Source organism: Hyaena hyaena, unplaced genomic scaffold, assembly GCF_003009895.1.
Source record: "Hyaena hyaena isolate Hyena2069 unplaced genomic scaffold, ASM300989v1 scaffold_18, whole genome shotgun sequence".
NCBI lineage: Eukaryota > Metazoa > Chordata > Mammalia > Carnivora > Hyaenidae > Hyaena > Hyaena hyaena.
In genome coordinates, this window is record NW_024080649.1 from 6,332,327 (window position 1) to 6,348,288 (window position 15,962).

General features: G+C 50.9%; 1 protein-coding gene across 1 annotated transcript in view; it reads right to left on the bottom strand.

The window, feature by feature from the left end:
- CALB2 (calbindin 2) overlaps positions 1-7,009 on the bottom strand; it is a 28,608-nt gene extending 21,599 nt beyond the window's left edge. The window contains exon 1 of the mRNA XM_039223609.1: positions 6,865-7,009. Within this exon, the coding sequence (XP_039079540.1) occupies positions 6,865-6,958 (94 nt within the window). The 5' untranslated portion in view covers positions 6,959-7,009. The remainder of the gene's footprint in view (positions 1-6,864) is intronic.
- Positions 7,010-15,962: the final 8,953 nt, after the last annotated feature.

Consider the following 15,962-nt stretch of genomic DNA (forward strand, 5'->3'; position numbering starts at 1 on the left):
CACATCCCTTGAACGTTAGGAAGAAGGGGCTGGGTGGGAGTCAGGGACCCTGCATCTTTCCTTATTGCACTCTTGCTGCCATTCTTCACCACCACTGTACCTCAATTTCCCCAAATTGAAAGACAAAACTTCTTTACAATTAAGCTGATCACAGACACTTGGGAAGCCTTGACCAAAGGCTGCTCTGCCCCACTCTGGAAAGAGGCTGACCTGTTTCTCACTGAGATTTGTGTATACGGATTTTCTAAGACCTGAACAGGTAAGGGAAACCAGAGTAAGAGGTAAGAGCCAACAGCTCTGTGACTATCCATGGGATGTTGAGCAAGTCAATCTCTCTGAGCCTCAATTTCTTGATCTCTAAAATTGGTATAACTATTTATGCCCTTTCTATTTTATAGAGCTGTTGTGAAAGCCACGCAAGGTGATGTTGTGGGAGGATTCTGGAAAATGTAAAATCTCACACAAATGGAAAGCACTGTCCTCTGAACCAGTCTTTGGCTGTAAACTCTTCAGCTCAAAGAGTTTAGAGTGCTGGTTCTGAGTCCAGGCTGTATATTAGAGTCATCAGGGAAGATTTAAAATAACACCATGCCTGCCCCCCCCCCCCGCCCCCACCCCAGAGCTTCTGATTTAATTGATGGGGTGGGGACTTCTGGGCATGTTTTCAAAGCTCTCTCAGTGATTCGAACGTGCAGTCTGGGTTAAGGACTGCTTTAGAGCAGTGAGTCTCAAGTGTTAAGGTGTGCAAGAATTACCTGGGGATCTTATTAAAATGGAGAGTCTAATTTAGTTGGTCTGCAGTATAAGGGCCTGCTGTTCAAATCATGGTTTGTGGAATAGTAGCATTGGAATTGCCTGGGAGCTTGTTAGAAATGCAGAATTCTAGGCCCTACCCAAGCCCCCCTGAGGCAGAAGCATTGGGAGTGAGGCCCAGACATCTGTGTTTTAACAAGCCCTCCAACACACTCAAGTTTGAGGACTACTGGCCTGGATGTGGGCGCACTCACCAGTTTGTGTCTTTCTGGGATGCACAGGTTAGCGAAAATGAAGTACAGGAGTTATGAAGTTTCAGACTTCCTCATTAAGAAAGAGTTCATGAGTCCAAGCCACTTGGTTGTTTGTCTGCAGTTCAAATTTATGGAAAGGCAAATAGCCCTGTACTTCCCAGCCTAAGCACCCTTCGAGAAAGTCAAACACCACCCTTTGGGGCTAGAAATTGGCTTCCTGAGATTCTGCTCTGATATTAATATTAGTTTTCCTGGTGTGAACCATTTGCAAAGAGTGTCCTACTCCCCACCCCAGCTGGTCTTCAGGACCCGGCCAGGTAAGCAGGGGGAGGGAGGGGGAAAGAGATCAGTCACATTCAACAGCCTGGTGTCCTATTCATCCAGGGACCACATCTGTCCCGGTATTTGTCTTGGCTTCTCTCTTTGTCAGTCATATGCACACATATGTACTCACACACATGCACATACTTCTCTCAGTGACTTCTAGGGGTGGAAAAACACAGTGCAAATAGCTGCTGGATGAATGTTCAGACACGACTTTGAATCTGTGTTTCTGGGCTGTGCTGCTTCTGGAACAGTGGTTCTGGAGCTGGGCTGGGTCCCCTGAACCTGTGGACATCTGGCAGCCTAATGCTGGGCCGATTCCCCGGAATGGGGGAGGCCAGAAGGGTGGGCAGATTGGGCGAGAGAGGAGGGAGGACAGTAGAGACCCAGGGAGGAGTGGGGGAGGGCCGAGGCCAGAGGCCCCAGATGGGCCTGGCTGGGCAAAGGAGGGCATGGGGTAAGATTGGCCCAGAGAGCCATCAGGGGACAGGCCCTGTTTTCGAAGAGCCTCACGTCTGCTCTAGTAATTCGGGCTCCCCAGGTGTGAGAAGGGATTTCCCGGGGGGGGTCTTCTCAGCCCTGGAAACCTCCCTCGGGGGCTCAGCTAGTGCAACCACGGGAGCCTAGAGGGGAATAAATAGGGCGAGCGGGCAGGGACCCAGGCTCCCTGGGCTGGTGGCTGCCCCGGTGAGGCGGGCTCAACTGTCTTGTTTGTGAAACTGTGTCCCAAGGCTGCCTCCCTGGGGAGCCCCAGCTCCTCACAGACACAGGGTCTCCCTGGCTGGTGCAGTCACCCCCTGAGGCAGGCTGAGGGGCCAGGGCACACACAGAGGCCTCCAGCGCAGGGCCACCCAGCACGCTGTGGACACTCCATAGGGGGTTTAGGGGCGAAGCAGAGCAGGGGACTGATTCCTAGGGCTTACCCTGGATAGGACAGGAGGCCACTCCCAAAGAACCCCACATCTTGCCATCACGAACCCCAAGTCCGTGCCCTGCTCTCCCAGGTGAGACACACGGACCTGACAGATATGCTTATCAGGGGCTCAGCTAGTGCAACCACAGGAGTCTAGAGGGGAATAAACAGGGCGAGCGGGCAGGGACCCTGGCTCCCTGGGCTGGTGGCTGCCCTGGGCAAGCCTCCCTCAGACAACTCTGGCCTCGGCCTCCTGCACAAGACCCCTCTGACTTTTTTGTGCCAAGCAGTGATCGTTTTTATGAGTCCTATAGTCACCTTACGAATAGCACAGTTCTATGGTATTGCAAGTGTTGTAGTGTTTGTGTAAATAATATATACCGGATATTCTGTAACCTTGTTTGGGAAAGAAAGTATCTTTTTTCACTGGACCAAGAGCCTTCATTTAATATCTCAGTGCAAGCTGCCCAGGCCTCTCTTTCCACCTGGGAGAGGCCCTATGGCTTAGCTCCCTGCAGGGTCACAAACTTAGCAGTGACCCACACTCTGGCAGAGCCTGAGTGTTCATGGTGCGTGGGTTTTAGGGATGTTTCTGTTACTGCCATAGGGTGTAGGAGGGCAGAGTGGGGAAGACAGGGCAGGGCCTTCCTCTTCCTAATTTTCAAGGGTCTCCAGGCCCACACAAATAGGGAACACGGCTTCCTCCCTGCAAGAGGCTTAGAGACACCCCCCCCCCCACACCGCCCCATGTCACCAGGGCCATCTGGGGGCAGACGAATGCCCAGAAGAGTCTGGGCAGATTCCCACACCTGGAGATAAATAACATTTTATTTACATCTGAACAGGAGAAGCACGAGCTCTTATACAATTTTCAAACACTACAGAAATGAACTTAGTAAAAGCAACTGCCTTTTAATTTGATCTCAGTCACTCTGAGAAGAGAGAACCATCATTCTCTATTCTCTGTTATATTCTGTCAAGTATCTTACAGCATATTTGCCTCATGAACAAGGAAAATGGGGTCATACTATAATAGCCCTGCTCTCATTTAAAAACATCTTAATAGTACATCTTGGGTGTTTTCCCACGTCAGTACAAAAGCCCCACCTCACTCTGCTTAGTTGTATAATATTCTGCTCTAGAGACTGACACAATTTGTTTTTCTCCTCCCTAATAAAGCACATTCCCCCTCAAATTTTCAGTATTCCAAAGAACTTGGTAAGATACTCTTTCTCATATAACTTTTTGCATGTGTATGAGTATATCTATGTCAGATTGATTTCTGGGGCGAGTGGGAATAAACAGTGGCCAGGGTCCCTACTTGGATCTGGAATGTCTGCTGGCCTCTGGGAGAGAACCCATCTAATCCCTATGATCTCAGTTGCTTCTAAAGGCTAAGGTGTTTCCCTTTAAGGCCAAACCTTGACTCTCCATGGACATTCCCACTGGCTGTCAGCAGAACAGGAGCCTGGTGGCCCATCTGATCAGAACCACATGGGCCAGGGTGAGCTCTGAGCTGTGAGGATGTTCCTGACAAAGAAGTGACCAGGTCACAACAGGGCAGTGGACTCAGATATATAGGGCCATGGAAGGGTCACTCAGAGCATGGAGGTGGCATGTGAGCCATATGATGTGCTTGGCCACTGTCTTCCCTATGTCTGCCTTTGAGAGATGACATCTAAATCCCACCCCTAAATGCATGAACTTGGGTGACTGAGGAGGAAGGGTCCAGGGATGGTATAGGATTCCTGGTCCCCCCCCCCCCACACACACACTTTGCTGTGTGATCTTGTACAAAGAACTTTGCCTCTCTGAGTCCCAATTTCTCTCTCTTCAAACACCCACTCCTACTTTCCGCTACCATGAGACCAACGATGACTTTGAAAAGAATCTAACTCTGAGAGCAAAGTCACCAGGATGACTCTTCTTCCTGGTTAGGAATGGGCTGAGTTAGGGTCAGAGCCCCTTACCCCATCTCCACTCTCTTTGGCATCCAGCTTCTCCTAGGGTCTCCTTGTCTTTGTTTCTTGGGGGTCCGGGAGGAGTGGGGCGGTGGCTCCCTCCCCCTGGTGGCTATGCCTAACTGGGCTCCAGGGACCTGCGAGCTGCGAAAGAGAGTCCTGCCAGAGTTCTTTAAGTCTGTGAGTGGCAGGGGGACTCTGTATCAGGAAGAAACGCCAAGATGAAAATAGAAGCCAGAGTTAGTAAGGGGGGCCCAGATATAGCAGGGAGCACCTCAGGGGAGGGTGGGGGGCTCCCCAGTGGCCTTTGGGTATGCGGAACGGGTAGGATAAGGAAGGTATGGAGCAAGGCAGTCCACAGCCTAATTCTGGGTACTTTAGTGGAATGCCAACTTGGCTGTATCCTCATTTTCCTTAAGCACCTCTGAACCATCTCTGGCATTTTAAGCCGTTTTGTCTTCTTTTTCTGTTAGGTATGTGGCGGCTCGTTGGGACTTTCCTGAGGCTGTGGCCAGAGAGGGCAACGGGGTGCCTGGCAGACAAGGAACTGAGAAGCAAGCATTTAGCTCCCCTTTTCATATCGGAGCAGGAGGGAGCCAGAGGCACAATGGCTTTGGAGGCCTCTAAAGACTGTCATGTCCAGTGCTAGCTTAGCTATGCTGCAGCCAAGACAAGGACCCCTTTCTGAGACTAAAGGAACTGCCAATCACCTCCAAGCCTGGGGGTGGTGGAGGCTCTTCTATAGGCAACTTGTACCTATCGTCATGGAAAAATCCCTCTTCCATCCCAAACACATGTCCAAAAAGTAGGGAATAAACACTGGCCGGGAACCAGCTCCATTACTACCTTGCTATCCAGCCTCAGAGGACTCACCCCTTGTGTCTGGTTCCTCATCTGCACAATGAGAACCACAACCTGCCCAGCACCTCACAGTGTGGGACTCAAGAAGGTGTGATTATATATTGAACAGTATAAGGTCTCAGATAAATGTAAGGATTCGCGTGATTATTGAGAGTGTTTTTAGTTATCCCCCTGAGGCCGGGTGGGGGTGGGGGGAGTAGATCTACGGAGTTCTCTGTTTATTATAGCTGACTCATCTGGCAGGAGGCAGGTGGTGTAACCTTGGCCACTTGGTAACTTTCCTTGAATCAAGAAAGTCTCTGGTGCAGATTAACTGGCAGAAACATCCTTGGGAAAGGTGCACGTCATCTGGAATGCTAAGAGGCTGCACCTTACAGCCCCTTTTCACCAAAGGAGTTTTCTGGCACACCCTGGGGATTGGAAGTACACCCCTCCTTAGCCCCATTTTACAGATTTAACAGTCTGCCCACCTCCTTCAGGAATTCACAGGCAGATCACTGTCCTAACCTGGGTATTGCTCACCCAGTCCTCTGCTTGGCTCCCTACCCAGCTTTCTCAGTTTGCTCCAAGGGAACAGAACTTTATTAATGAGAGTCCCTGGATATTAACCCTTGCCTCTTCAAGCACTCTGGGCAGAGGACCTCTGTTTTGCCATTTTCATGCCCTGAGGAGGTGAGGAAAGGAGGAGGGAAGAATTAAGTGAACCACGGACTGATCCTCCCTCTGGTTCCCATCCCCCTCGCTGTCAATCCCAGGATAAACACCTTGAGCCACCACCCTGCCAGTGGTCTGAGATGCCAGAACGTTTTGGATGCCCACCCCAGCCAGGACCTCAGAGGAGGGAATCAGATCACTTAATTTTTTTTGGACTCAGAGGAGGGAATCAGATCACTTAATTTTTTTTGGAGTGGTGGAGAAATCATCTCTAGTGATATCAAAAGCTCCCGAAGTGGGGGGTGGGTGGGGTGGGGCTCACTTTATGCCTGAGTCAGATCATTCATAGACTCTTGGAATGCCAGCACTGGGAGCCACCTCCAAAGGTCATTCAGTCCAGCCCTTGATTTCTGGGTATATCGATGTCTCGTTTGCATTTAAGAATGTGCCTCCCCCCACCCAGAGATGGTGCCACCCAAAGTACCCAGGATTATCACCATGAGGGAATATGTCAGGTTTGTATTTGTACCTCAACCCTGCCCCCACCACACCCATTGCTGCTGCGTATGGGACTGATCTGCCCCCCGGCCGAAGCCCACGGGATGTTCCGGGCCCCGATGTCACTTTCCACTCCCGCTCCCAATCAGTCTGGGGAGGCCAGGGGTTTCCCTTCAGTATCCCCCAGCTCACCCCAGCTTCCAGGACAGTGACGGGGGCTAACCTGGTATTAAACAAAAGGGGAACCTCAAGAAAGAAAGAAGTGGGCTTTTGAGACCTGTGGCTGCAGCCGCTAAAGGCAGACCATTACCTTGAAGAGAAAGGAGGGGAAGATAAGATGGCAGGGGGAATCAAGGGGAGCCTTGCTGGCCCAGGCCTCCTCTCTGGGAAAGCTCCAACTTGCCCAGAATGAGGCTGCAAAAGCTAGTGGGCTCTCTGCCGTCTGTGTCAGGGAAGAAAAGTTGCTGACAGTTGTCACCAGGGCAGCCAGGTGTTTCCCAAACTCCAGACCCTGACCTCAGCAGGTTTTGCGGCCCAAACACCCCCTGGGACATCCGTACACCTGCTCGCAGCAGCGAAGTCCCCTTCCCCTCCACCGGAGACTCCCTGGGGGCGAATGGGCACAGAAGTTGAGAGATCTACTGACCGTCTGCGTCAAAGTGCTTCCAGATTTCCAGGAACTGGGACGCCGTCAGCTCGGCCAGGTGCAGGTAAGGGGGCTGCTGCTGCGGGCTAGCCATGGCGAGCCGCTCGGAGACCTCAGGCGCACAGCGCTGTCCCTGCGCCCGGCTCCGCTCCCTCACTCGGCCAGGTCCTGCGCGCCACGCTGCCTTTATATACAGTCCGGAGGCTGCGCCCGCGCCTGGCCGCCAGCAGGGGGCGCGCGCGCTCAGAGAATCAGCCTGGGTCTCGGCCGGGCGGCGGCGGCGCAGGGGCTCGGCCAGTGGGCGCGCGGAGGCGGGAGCGCCGGGGGCGCGCACGCGGGCGCTGAAACCGCACGCCGCCAGGCCAGGGAAGCAGGGGCCATTTGGCGCCCGGAGCGGGGAGACGCTGCTCTTGTCTCTCTCTGACCTCCTTGAGTACAGCTACCAGGTATTGTTACTAGCAGTAGCAATAGTGATAACGGTAGTAACAGCAACACCACTAGTAGTAATAATAACGTAAGCTTGACAAACAGGGTTTGCACTTTGCGGTTCACTGTGTGTCGATCATGCCTGTCCTGGTCTGACCCTTCCACAGCAGGAACAACAGGGACCACTTTTTTGATGAGGGGACTTGAGACTTCAAATGATTACATGACTTGTTCAGCAAAGAGGGAGCCGAGCTAGAATTTGAACCCAGCTCTTTCACCTACTCTCATGATCCCTAAATGGGGCCCATACTTGGGGAGAAGCGAATTCTCAAGGCTTTGGAGGTAAGGGGGGAGGGGTCAGGGACACCCAGGGAAGATCCAGATGAAGTGGAGGAGGGGCTTCCACTGTCCCCTGAGGTCTTGTTTGCTGCCCTCCCCCTCCCCCATCCCCCGCGTGCCCTGGTTACCTGCTTCACCCTGGACAGGCTCCAGGGGCTTAAAAAAAATTTTTTTTTAAATGTTTTATTTATTTTTGAGAGAGAGAGAGCGCGCGCGCGTGAGCAGGGGAGGGTTAGAGAGAGAGGGAGGCACAGAATCTGAAACAGGCTCTAAGCTCTGAGCTGTCAGCACAGAGCCCGACTCGGGGCTCCAACCCACAAACCGTGAGATCATGACCTGAGCTGAAGTCGGACGCTTTAAGTGACTGAGCCATCCAGGCGCTCCATTAGGCAATTGTTAAAGGAGTGGCAGAACTACCTCCTGGAACCGGGTCTTAACAACACCCACCTAAGGACATCATGGGAATTTGCCGAGGCCAGTGAGCAGAGAATATCCAATGCTGACCTAGGAATGTTCTGTGCTGGTCTCAGAGAAAACCGAAGCAGCTGCTGAGGGCAGAGTCCTGAGGACAGAAGACAGGACTTCCCAAGCTGGGCCCTGGGCTCCTTCCCCACTCTCTCCAGTAGCCTGGGTCCCGGAGCCTCCAGGCCTGTGCACCCATTACCCCTGGAGCAGCTGCTAGTCCCTGTTTCTCCCCTCTCCTGCTGAGCGACTGAGAAACGGATTGATGCTCATTAACACGTGCTAATGAGTGTGAGCTGAACTGCCTTCCAAAGGGAGAAGGAAAGGGAAGGAGGTAAGTAAGTGAGAATCAAAAGGAGGTCGCTGAGGCAGAGAAGCCAGGAGGAGACAGAGGGGGAAGCTTGTCCCTTGGAGGGAGGGACAAGCCTAGAGCGAGGCTAAAGGAGAAATACAGAGTGAAGGTTCCCAAACCACTTGATTTTGCTCAGAGCAAATCTGTTCAGAGTTCTGGCAAGAACGGACTGGGAGAGAGGAATCCTAAAAAGCCAGCTTTTGAGGACTGTACGCATTCCCCTTGCCTTTGTGCCACAGGAGAGTACAGAGCTGAGAAATTCACCAAAGCCCCTGGGTCTCTTTTGTACTGGCTCTGGGAGGCAGGATAGCTAAGTGGTTAAGAGCAGACACTCTAGAATCTGGGTGCCCAGGTTTTGAACCCTAGAATAAGCTGCATAACCTATCTGGTTCTCAAATTTTCTCTTCTACAAAATGGGAATGTGAGTATTTAGTTCTTAGAATTGTTCTGAGATTCAAATGACTTGGTGTTCCCACTGCCCTTCATGGAGCCAGAATCAGCTGTGATTAGCTTGGCAAGATATTCCTTGGCCAGCAGCCCTGTCCTGGGGTGGTGAACGGCTCCTGAACGGCTCCCAGAGGGAGGCCAAGGGGGAAGGCTAAACAGCAGCTCTTCACCACAGTGCTGCACAGCCCCATAGGGTCCAGGCTCAGCTCCTTCCAGCTCTGTTACTGTCACTTGGGCGCCTCCCCTTTCCCAGACGTGTGGGGTCAGAGAGCCCATCCCTGGTTCTCTAAAGACCAAAGCCAGCACCTCCTTGTTGCTTTGGTTTTCCTGATGCGGAAGAGAGAGTGGAGCTCCAGCTTTGTACTTTCCAGAGCGGCTGAGATGGGGGTTGGGTGTGAGGGGGAGATGTTGGCTTGACTGGAGGAGGTCCTGGGTGTCTCCTTAGTGTGGCCACGGTGACCTCCAGCTCTGCATTGGGACAGCTTGCATCATTCATTTTAGATGCACGGTTGGAGTCTTTCTGAGAGGTCTGTTCCTGGGCCCATCGCAGACAGAGAGGGCTGCAAAACCCAAGCAAGTCCCTTTGTCTTTTGTCCCCAGCCAAGTACTGCAGGAGCAGTATAGGTCATGTATAGGACTTATAAGCTCTGCTCCGGGTCAGAAAGCTGCAGGTTCAAAACCTACTTTGAGGGCCTTGAGCAGGCCATTTGACTTCTTTGAACCTTAGGAAAATAGAGGTAATAAAGGTGATACTAGTCACTCAAAGTCAGTGTAAAGACCAAAATAATGTAGTCAAGACATTAGTTAGCAAGAATCCTGGTGGTGCTTAATTAAAAGGTAGTTATTATATTCACACAGGTATCAGGAGGAATTTTTCTTGTTGTTCTGAAAAGGGACTAAGTACCTCACTTGTAAAGTTACCCCACAGAATCCAGGCATTTCCTGTCTTCTGACTCATTAAGCCTGTCCTTTACTTCCACCCAAGGCCACAGGCTATTCGAAGAGAAGGCTATGGGGTGGGGAGCCTATGGGGGGAGATTTAGCCTTTGAGGAGTGCAGCATTTGTGGCTCCTCTAAAGCCAGGTATTTTTTGGGGGGTCTTCAGAAGACCTCTGCAGGTCATGGGGGGACATCTGCATGTAAGAGGACCCTGGCAAGGCCAGATGGTCCTGGAGCAGAATTCTGGAGCCTGGGCCCCATGTGAAGACAGAAGTGGTGCCATTTCTGACTCAGGGTTGTCTGAAGCCCTGCACTGTCTTGTCCTGTGCCTAGAAGGATTGCATCCCATTCCTGTTTTGAGTAGCTTTTAGAGGTTGCTGTGCCTCCTGAGAAAGGTGCACAAAGTTTAAGGAAGGAGCAGAAGGCATATACTTGCCGGTCAGTCCTTAATAGGAAAAGCTGCATTCCGCTGTGCTGGACCCTCTGACTCCCCAGACACCAGCAGCAGTAGCTGCTCCAGTGCACGGGGACCAGAGAGGTGAGAAGAGCTCCTCCCCTGCTTCTCTGGGGAAGGAGATGTCCCAGAACACCCCTCCTCACCATGGTATGCTTAGCCCAGGTGGGGCCAAGACCCTCATCCAGTCTGCAGTGGGGCAGATGGGAAGCTTTGACTCAGAGAAAAGACTGGAGTCTTAGGCTAACTGGACCAAATTTATGTAACTGAACTTGAGCAGAAAACCATGAACTCACAACAGGAAATTGCTAAGGGATGGGGAGAGAGATTCGAGGAGCGTACTTGAAAGAAATGATGATGCTTATATCTCAATGAATTGAGAGTCTTGTAATTCATTTTAGATGTCTGAGGTTTTACTACTTTAGGTACTTTTATAGAGGGCTTTGGTGTGTCTTGTTTGGACCTTGCAACTAGCCTTGCAGATGTGCAGCGCTAGAATTAGGCCCATTTTACAGATAAGGAAACCAAAGCTCAGAGAGATTAACACCCAACCAAGATCCAGTGGGGGTGGGATCCTGAAAAGCTCTGGCTCCTTCAGTTTCCTGTTTCCAGGGTATATGGATTCTTTGGAGACCAGATGTCAAGCCCCTGGGTAGTGTGTGCAATGTGCTTCCTTGATCCTGACCACAGGGTGCCTCCCTGCAGCAAGGAGTGATGCCGTGTGCACTGTTTCCAGGGTTCAAGGTGATGGCTGGCTCCTCCCTTCTCCAGCAGGGGAAAATCTGGTAACATTCTCCCTTTTGCACCCCCAGCCCACCAGCTGCACCCTGAATACTGCAAGCTGACGCCAGGGATTGGCTGGAGGACTTGCCCGACTTGCCCTCTGCTCAGACCCCGGAATCACCTTCCGAAGGGAGCGAGGCCTGCTGACTGAGAGGTGGTGAGATGCTGGGGAACAGATGACAGCTTCGCAGCCAGCACCCACTGGGCCCAGGTAATTGGCTGAGCTCCTCAGAGCACCTGGTGTTAGTTTGGAGACCATCAAAGAGAAAACCACAAGCTTGATCCGGTTCCTCCCTCTGCCTGGAAATATTTCTTCCAGATATTGCTTCTTTGGTCTTTATAATGGTCAGGCCTGGCTACCTGGGTGCCGGAAAGCTGGTCTTGCCTCCCAGAAAGGAGGATAAAAGGGATGCAAGAGCCCAGCAGTTTCCATGGAAACGGATCAGGTGGAGGAGAATAGAGTCCGGAGGAACCCAGAGGTGGGAGCAGGACTTTTGAGTAAACTCAGTCTGAAGCCTGCGAATCTATGGGTAAAATATTTTCCTCCGAGGAGGGTATTTGGGTCACCAGAATGGCAACAGGATGTGGAATAAAAAGAGCTGGGGGCTCTCGAGTGACACCCTCCCTCAACTGGCAGGATATGGTGGCTGAGAGCTCAGGCTCCAGAATCCCATAGGTCCCTTCCAGCTTTTTTGTTTGTTTGGTTCTGCTGTTCATCAACAGTTCTGCCAAGTGATGGCTGTGTGACCCTGGGCAAGGTGTCTACCCTCTCTGAGCTTTCATTTTCTCATTGGTAAAACGAGGATAATTCTAGTAACTTACTTCTATAGCTTTTGTGAGTGTTAAACATAGTAGGTAACACATGTAAAGGGTGATGTAGGGCCTGGGACACGATAAGCATTCAGATGTTATTATAGATGAGAAAACAGAAGGCAATTGGGAAGTCTAATCCAATCAGTGTAGCGATCCTCCTGGCCAAAGTGATTGGTTCAGGGATAGGCAATGAGAGATTGTATCTCAGAATGTGAAGGAGCTACGGAAAGGATACCGTCTCCACTTGCAGATGTTTTGGTGTGAAGCTGTAAAGTCTGGAATTGTAACCATCTTGATACCATGAGTGAAGAGTCTAGAGTCGCCTACGATGGGGAAGGGCACAGAGTGGAGACTGGGGATGAAGCCCGTATTGCAAAAGGGCAGGGCAGAGATTGGGTAAGAAATTGGGTTGATGTGATCTTGGGGTCCAGGAGTGAACAGCCAAGAAAGAATTCTTGAGGCATTTTCAGTACAAAAAAGATGGTTTTATTAAAGCACGGCGACAGGAACTATGTGCAGAAAGAGTTGCACAGGGATTGTGAGGAGTGACTGATTATATACGTTTTAGTTAGTGGGGTTTAGGGGGAGCATAAGTCTCTAAGGAATTTGGAGCAAGGCTTCCAGGATCTTAAGGGGCTGCTGTTAAGATAAGGTTCATGAGACCCTTCAGATGTACATCAGTGGGCCATATGTTTGAAGGATGATTGTTAACATATATCTTGGGGGTGGCAGACATAAAGGAAATTTCCATAGGGGCTTTTAAAGAAGACTTACAGGATCCTGGAGGTTGGGCTAATGTCAAGCTACCGTTGCTTTTTCCCTCTAGCGAAGTATTCGCATTAAGGCAGTTGAGTTCCTGGAGGAAGGTCACTTTGCTTGCCTCAAGTGGCTGTCTTTGGGTTGCAAGTTGTAAGGAGATTTCTATTTATTTATTTATTTTTTACATTCCTCTTGCCTTTGTTCTCCACATCAGGGTCCCATGTGACATCATTTGGGCTGTTGGATCAGGCTGAGCCTGAAGCATCTTTGGACTTCCTCAGTTACGTGAATCGATATCCTCCCATTAATGTTTCAGCCCACTTGTGTTGAATTTTGAATTTTGTTTCATTTGCAACCAAAACGTTCTAACTCCTAATCTAAGAAGAGGGCAATTGTTCTAACAGAAGCTGAACTTGGGAAAACTTTAAGCACCAAGGCTCTTCTTTTTCTTGTTTCCTTAGGTAGCAGGGCCACTCTTTCGTAGATTCTGTCTCCATTTGGACAGTTCCTCCATTTTCTCTTCCACACCAAGCATCTTCACAATCTTGCCTCCTCCTTGCCTGTCATAGCCACCCAAGTGTGAATTTGTCCTCAAGAGTCCTAGCTACCATTTCTCCTGATAGCCCGTCTGTTTCCCTATGTCAGATTCTCAAGAGAAGAATGTGTTTGGTCTAGCTCATCTTTTTGTGTCGGCCTGTTCAGATCATAGGTTGCTGTCCTGCTGTTCAGTTGGGATAGGAAGTGAGGACAGGACAGGGAGGGGGATGTTTCTCTTAGAGGTGGGGGCATGGTGGCATTGATTAATATTGGATGCTCAAGGTGGAAAACTCAAACAGGCACTGGGACATGTTTCACTTGAGTGAAAAACACTCTGACCAGTGAATCCAAATGTAAAACAAAGAGCAGGATGGGTGAGGAGAAGGGTGTCACCTAGAACAGGGGTTGGCAACGTTTTTGTTTTTTGCAAATGTTTTTTTAAGGCCATATAGTAAATTCTGGGGGGGTTTGCAGGCCACAGGGTCTCTGTCTCCACTGCTCAGCTCTGCCACTATGGCACGAAAGCAGCCACAGACAATATGCAAACAAATGAACGTGACTCTGTTTCAATAAAACTTTATTTACAAAAACATGTGGTGAGCTGGATTTGGCCTATGGGACATAGTTTACTGACCCCTGATCTAGTAGAATGAGTTCTTGGCTCTCTCTGACCTCTCCAAGCCTCAGTCTCTTCTTCTATGAAATAGGGACCCTGATAGAACCCATGCAGAAGGACTGTCATAACGTGTCAGTAAAATAATGTATGTAAATTACTTAGCACAGTGTCTGGCACAGAGTGACAGATATTGGGTGCTTTTATTCTCTTTATCATTGGGTGGGATCTCAGAATAACTGGATTGTGTATCCACCAATTTGCTCTGTGAATCTGGAAGAGTCCCTTCATAGTCTCTGAGCTGAGCTAGGAGCTGGTAGTCCCTCTTTCCAGAAGTTGGAATGGGATTACTAAAGAAAGGGTTGGAGGAGCTGGAGAAAGGCAGTAACTCAGGCTAGGAGGGCAAAGGGAAATATAGCTGCAGATGAATCCAAATTTGCATGCCCTGTGGCCTCCATGTGAGGCTGCCTTGGCCTCTGCTCAGGGACCTGGCGGGGAGCCCTGGGCTCAATTTGCAAACAAACCTACTCTGTTTCCTGCCAGCATGGGACTTCCTGATGGCCAGGAATTTGGAACCTTTCACCAAGGCTGGGAAAAGGGTCCCCGAAGGAGGAGTGTCCTACTTCCAGGATTTCCCATGATGCAGCAGAAATGGTGGAATGAAATGCTCAAAGACAGGGGCTGCCTTGCATTTATTAATGGATTCATTTAAAATTTAATTCATTTGTGCCATCAAAAAAAGATTGAGTAACCATCTGCTTTGTTCCAGGCACTGTCTTAGTCCCTGGGGACTCAATGATGAGCAAAATAGAAACGGTCCCTTTCCTCAGGAGTTTCAAGTCAAGGTGGGGAGGCAGACATTGATCAAACCACACAGTTGAACACGGAAGTGCATACTGAGCGTGTAACAGAAGTCCTTCAAATATCTGGCATTTATGGGAAATCCGTCCTGAAACTGAATTAGGTGAAGGGAGGTAGGGAGCATTCCTGGAACTTAAACCCCACTGCACAAAGGCTAGAGGGGTTCTGTGGTGGAGCAACTGTAAGAAGGTCAGTGGGACTGGAGCATGAAGTGGGCGGGGTGTTTGGTGGGGTGACACTGGAGAGGTAGGCCTTGGCCAGGGTCCGTCTCCCAAAGTGAGGGGCACCTCCCTTCCGCCAAGAGCAACCCCCTAGAGAAGGATGCAGGTGTGACAAGTCAGTGGCTGACCCCTGCAGCAGCTGCCAGGTGGGAACCCTGGCCAGGGAGGGGGATGGGGGCCGCCCAGCAGTAGCGGCTGCAGATAGGGCCAGGTGCAGCTGCGCAGTCCAGGCAGGGAGAGACAAGTCCAGCCCTTCTGGGGTGGCCCGTGGGGAGGACTCAGTGTTTCTCCAAGTGACCTTCACCCTCCACCAGTTATCTGGTAATCCCTCCCACACACTCAGATACTGTTCTGGAAACAGAAGCAAGGAAGAGATGGAAAAGACAACATTTATAAAAAAAGAAACCAAATCTTCCCAAAGTGCCCTTCAAGAGAAACAGCATGGTCGTGCCATAAATGGGCAATTTTAGAGTGTGTTCCTCCGTTCCTGTCCCTGCCTCTTAGCGGGGTGGGGGCACTGGAAGATGATTGCATCAATTATGAGAAACAAAGAAACTGCATATCTTTGTGCATCTGTCCGTGTGCTCTGTGACCCTGCTGCACACATTTCTTTGTCATCCCCGCTGGAATGGAAGCAGGGACCCATCTGTTTTGTTCAACCAGCTCTCATATGGACTCTGTCATTGTTGAATGAATGAACGGATGGCAGCAGCGTGGAAGAGGATGTTTCTGTGTATAGAAAGAATCAGGGCCCTCTGGAGCCTCTAGAAATGACCCCAGGCACTGATCTGGCCAGCTCATCTCCGGGCCATCAGGTGCCAGCCCATTTGGGTTGCCCCCGGGAGGGCAGCTGCTCGCCCTGCTGGGGGTTGTGGTACCGGCTGGTGGGGAGGAGCTGCTTGGCTCTCAGCCTCTCCCCTCATTCACGAATCCCCAGGCCTGGCTCATGGCTCTTTCCCTGCCCTGCCTTCCTGATCACGTCACTGGGAATCCCCTCAGAAGCAGGCCATAGGATGGGGCTGGGGGATGGGGGGAGCAGGTCTAGGCCGGAAGAGGCCAGGGTGGGATACTTCCTGGAATCTTCAGCTCCAA